General features: G+C 45.3%; 1 protein-coding gene across 2 annotated transcripts in view; it reads left to right on the plus strand.

Moving 5' to 3' along the window:
* Positions 1 to 5,564, plus strand: part of NIPAL3 (NIPA like domain containing 3) — a 69,485-nt gene that overhangs the window by 15,267 nt on the left and 48,654 nt on the right. For both annotated transcript variants that reach the window (XM_019650149.1, XM_019650148.1), the window contains exon 2: positions 1,136 to 1,484. In XM_019650149.1, the coding sequence (XP_019505694.1) occupies positions 1,392 to 1,484 (93 nt within the window). In that variant the 5' untranslated portion in view covers positions 1,136 to 1,391. The remainder of the gene's footprint in view (positions 1 to 1,135; positions 1,485 to 5,564) is intronic.

Here is a 5,564-nt window from a genome sequence, read left to right on the forward strand (position 1 = left end):
CTACTAATAGCTAGCATTCATTGGCCATTCACTGTGCATGCATTTTTACATTCATGATTTCAGCAATTTGTCACCATAACCCTGTGGAGTAGGAAAGTTATTATCTGTATTTTACAACAGAAGAAACTGGCTGAAAAATTAAATGACTTGCCCAAGGTAAAACCAGTAGCACATGACAGATCAAAAGCAACTTAAAGTATTTTGGGGTTTTTTTTTTCTTTCAGCTGAGCCATCCTGCCACCTGTTGGCAGCTCAGCAGCAGCTCAGCTTGGGCCAGGCATTGAACCGCTGTTGCTCAGAGCTCGCACTCTTGAGCGAGCTCTTAACCAACTGAGCCACTCGGCCAGCCCTACAGTATTTTTATATTAAAACATAGACTTTGCAGTAGAATCCAAATTCTTTTTTTTTTTTAATATAAAGAAACCCTTAGCATTTGTGGTAGGGTGGTTAGGCCATGCCTCCCAGAACATGAGGGGCATACTTCCTCTTCTTTATTTGGTAGAAAAATTTGAGACTCACTGAAAATATCAGCCTAATGAAGTTAACAGGAGTTACCGTCATTGCTGGTTTTACTGGAGGTCATATTATTATCCCCACTTTACAGATGAGGCAACTGAGGCAAAGTGATCTGGTCACATAGGTCGTCCACTTCCCAGTCCAATGTGACCTTGCTGATCCTCAGTAGCAGCCCAATTCTTCCATCTTCCATGGATATAACTTATCTCCTCATTCTTTCTATTCTAAGTCAGAACTCAGCTGGTTCCCTTTTCATGGCAGTGGGATTTGTTGGGGGTTTTTTGCTTTTGTTTTTGAGGCCTGGAAAAGTAGACATAGGCAATATGCTACTATGTAGAGGAGCCTATGGAAAAGGTAGGACTTAAATTAGATATGATGGGAGGAAGAAAGCAGAGGGGTAAAGGAAAAGGAATTTTTAAGAGCCAAGGAAAAAGGTTTTGAGGTAGTTGAGCCAAGTTCCTTATTAAGGGGGCTAAAGGTATGATATCATTTTTTTTAACGGCCTCACTTCTCATGGCAGTCTGTGCTTTGTCTAATAGTATTCTCTTCTCAGGTAACAAAGCTGGGTTCAATATTTCATTGTACATGCATTTTTAATGTTCTTCCCTACCCGTCCTAGAGCACTGCCAAAATCAGGCAAAGCATTCCTGGCTGTCTGCTTGGGAGAGACCTAGAAACTGGCACTTCTCTGAGTGAAGATGAGGAAAAGTCTGTAAATCAGCCAAAAGAGCCTTGAAGTACTCTTTCGGCGTGAGACAGTGATGCAGGTGGAAGGAGGTGAACACCACTGGGGAACATGGCTTCCAGCTTCCGTCCCGCTTAACAGCAACTCCAGCTTCTGAGCCAGGCTCGCCGGGATGTGCCACTAGACCGCCATGGACGGAGCCCACAGCGTGGCCCTGCAGCTGCAGCAGCTCCCGCCCACAAGCAGCGCCAACTCCGTGAGCGAGGCTTCCTTCTCCTACAAGGCAAGAGCTTTTATTTATTTATTTTTTTGTTTTGTTTTGGAATTTTGTATTTTTCTAACAAAAAAGTAACACAGTACACCATCAGCTAACAGATGTGTGTCCAGGATCCACACGCCTATCACTGGCAGAAACAGGCAGACCCTTCACACATACAGGAGAATGTGTAATCAAAAGAAAAGCAACACTCAGTCAAATACATAAAAATTGGGAGGGGGAGAAATATTTTTAAAGGGATACGGTACCACTTAGAAGATTTGATTTTTTTAAATTTCTTTTTAAATCACCTATTATTTGTAGACAACCTTAGTCCGTATTTCAGTGTATTTCCTCCCTGTCTTTTTCTGGTATTACAAATTGGGACTCAATTGTATAAAAAGTTTTGTATCTTAGGTTGTTTCACTTAACCTTGTTTGTGGAATATTCCCTCATGTCACTGAGTAGTGACCGAAAGCATGCTTTTTGAATGATTGCCCAACCATCTGTTGAGCTTCTGTATCAAAATTTGCTGGACAAATTTATTATTGGATGTTCAGGTTACTTCTAAATAGTGCTGCAGTGAACATCCCAGAGTGCATGCTCCTTTGCTATGCTAAGAATGGACGAGGCCTATGAGAAGCAGCCTGTCCCTAGTGAGCAAGGCCACAAATGCTAGAGCATCAAGAATACAGAAAATAGGGCCGGCTGAGTGGCTCAGTTGGTTAAGAGTGCAAGCTCTGAGCAACAGGGTCGCCGGTTCGATTCCCACATGGGCCAGTGAGCTGCACCCGAGCTGAGCTGCCCTGAGCTGCCGCCGGGCGGCTGGATGGCTCAGCAGTTGGAGCGGTGCGCTCTTAGCAACAAGGTTTCTGGTTCAACCCCCACATGGAATGATAGGCTACACCCACCCGCAACTAAGATTGGACACGGCATCTTTAGCTGAGCTGCCACAAGCTGCCGGCGCAGCTGGATGGCAATTGGACTTGGAGCTGAGCTAGTTGTGTTCTCCACAACTAAGATTGAAGGACAGCAACTTGGCTGTTCCCCTTCTCCAATTCCCCAATAAAATTTTTTTAAAAATAAAGAATAAAAAGAATACAGAAAATAAGAAAATATCATTAATGTTGATATAATTGGCCCTGTAATGAATGGATGCCAAATAGACATGCAGACTCTAAGAAAACACAGAACACTCTCCCTGATGAGATTTCTAATAAGTCTCCATTTAAATCACAAATTAATTCAGTTACTTATTATAGAAATATCTTTGTGCCAGAGCAAAGACAAAGTCATGATGACCCTACCAAAGAGCTTAAGAATTTGAGGTGAGAAATACGAATAAAGGGTTAAAGGCTAACCAAAGTGCCAGATGGGATGATGGGAAGAAGACCTGGGTTCAAGTCTCTACTCTGCTCCTTCCTAGCTAAGTGACCTTGGACATGTGGCTTAACCCATCAGATCTTCTGCTGTGGGTAGAAGGGTGGTACTAATACCCCCTCCACCCCTCATCGCTCCATTGCTGTGTGGATCAGTGAAGAAGTACCACGCCCAGTCGAGGCATGCAAGAGGTGCTTGATTCAGAAATGCCTCTGTGGTTACAAAGAGGAACATTAAGGTGCACAGAACAAAGGAAGGGTAGTTAATTCTGCTTGGGGGTAGAGGACAGGGTTTTAAGGGGAAGCTGAATCCTTCCTCTTTGATTTTATCAAGGCTATTTTGGTTGCAAGGAATAAAAATCCATTTCAGAAAAGCTAAGGCAAAAGGGGAAATTATTATAAGGTTACAGGTTAGCTCATGGAACCCAAGAGCAGGAAGGGCAGTGGGGCTTGGAAAGCGCTAGCATTCTTACATCTACCTTCAAAAGAGGGAAGATCTGATTGGCCCAGCTTGGATCAGGTGTCTACATTGGCCCAATCTGTGGTGGCCAGAGGGGTGGGGTCACCCAGCAAACGTAGTTTCTGGGGGCTCCACCACTGTGGGCAGCTCTCAGAGAAAAGTGGTCATGTGGGCTGGGCAGGCTGCCCCCAAATCGTCTCTTACCTTTTGGGGCAAGGAAAACATTAAGAAGTCCCAATTCCAGCTTGATCAGTGGGATGAAGTTAGGGGCAAGCAGTTTGTCTTGAGTTGCAGCCCTGCCCTCTAAACTTCCCAACAGGGAATGGATTCCAGTTGTTGGGGAAGGGTGGTCTGGGAAAGAGAGGCCAACAGGCTGAGCTGCCCAGGAGGCAGCATGGCAGCAGGTCCCTGACACTGGCGGCTTTGCCTCAGCCCAGAAGAGTCAGGCCTCCATTTCTTCTATTTAGCAAATAGTCATTTCAACTGAGTACGTGTGTGTGTGTGTGTGTGTGTGTGTGTCCGTCTCAATGCCTGTGCTGGCTTGGGTGGGAGCTATATAGATAATTGAGATATCGCTTCCCTGAAGGAGCTTACAGTCAGTGAGGAAGGTGGGGGAAGCTATTTCCACAAGGACCTATCATTCAGGACAGAATTAGGTGCAAAAATAGAGATACAGCAGGGTTTTAAGAGCATGGCCTTCAGAATCTGAGAGACCTGGCTTCCAATTCCAGCCCGATCACTTTGCAGCATTTATAACTTGGGGGAAAGCCATGTAACTCCTCTGTAGGTGAGTTTTAAATCCATCCTATAAGGTGGTTATGAGGCTGACCTGAATTTACAAGAGGAAACTGAAGCTCCTGCACCATCACATGTCTGCTTGTGGAAATCCTACCCATCCTTCCAGCTCCCACTCAGGTATCACCTTCTCCATGAAGCCTTTGTCAGTCCTCCTGCCAGGAAACCATAGGTCCTTTACCCACACTTCCATAGCCAATTCACAATTGTTATAGTAATCATCATAATAATAATTGCAGCTAACATTTGTTGAGTGTTCACTGTATGACAGGGTCTGTGCTAATCCTCCCAAAAGCCCCATAAGATAGGTACTGTTATAATCCCATTTTACGTAGGAGGAAACCTGCACAGAGAGACTAATTAACTTGCCCAACGACACACAGCCAATAAGTGTAGTAAAGCTGGGATTCCAATGGCATCTGTGCACTGCCAAGGCCCTTGGTTTTATGCGAGGCCCCACTTATGCAAGGCACTCTGGGAGGCCCCTTCTCTCCCTGACATTGGTTATTAAGTGTTAAAATGGCAATTGTGGGGAAGGTGATGCCTCACCTGCTGGAGAAGGTGTCAGGAGCTGGCCTGAAACAAGGTTACAGGTATAACAGTGTGGTTAGTTGGACTGCTGGATCTTTTGTATGTGAATGTGAGTAATGCTCAGAGCAAGCCAGAACAGTTATACTTAACTGTTAGCAGTTTTAAGTCCAAGGGATTATGGGAGGTCAGTTTAAATAACAAGCGATGACGGGTCTTGTCACCATGGGATTTAAATAAAGGCTGTTGTTGGCAGATGTAAAGCAGACCTTGGAACAGGAGATCTGAGCTGAGGTTTCACTTGGTGAGCGATATCCAAGTACGGTTTGCTGCCTCTGTGACCTTCGGCTGCTTTCCTGGGGACAGTTTCTTTTCTTTCAGACGTGTGGCTGGTAAAAGGTCAACTCTCGAATCAGAGACTATCAGAGCCAGAGGGGTCCTTAGAGCAGTTGCTAATAGTAACGACAATAATAAAAATGGAAATTGTAAAAATAATAATAGTAACAGCTAGAATTGTTTCAGTATTTGCTACGTGCCAGGTAACATTGGCACGTGTGCCTTATTTCCTATAACATGGCAATCCTGGGAGGGCTTACAATCAGCTCCATTTTTTCAGAGGGGAAGCTGAAATCCTGAGAATTAAGGGAATTCCCCTGAAGTCACACAGCAGGAAGTGGCAGAGGCAGGACCTCAGCCGAGGTCTGCTGGTCTTCAGAGTCCACACAAGGACGCTGAAGCAGAGAGAGAGGTGACTTCGGTTTTGCTGTCCCCTCCCCTTGACATTTGGGTCTGTAGAAGCCATGGCGAGAAGCAGCTGAGTCTGAAATCGTGCTGCCCACAGGTAGTTTTGCCCTCACTTCCCTCGCCAGTGCCACTCCCATTCAGAGTCTGCACTGTGAGTACAGTCCTGGTTTGTGCCTCATGTCCATGTGCATACCAGTAGAG

Source organism: Hipposideros armiger, unplaced genomic scaffold (assembly GCF_001890085.2).
Source record: "Hipposideros armiger isolate ML-2016 unplaced genomic scaffold, ASM189008v1 scaffold_138, whole genome shotgun sequence".
Lineage (NCBI taxonomy): Eukaryota > Metazoa > Chordata > Mammalia > Chiroptera > Hipposideridae > Hipposideros > Hipposideros armiger.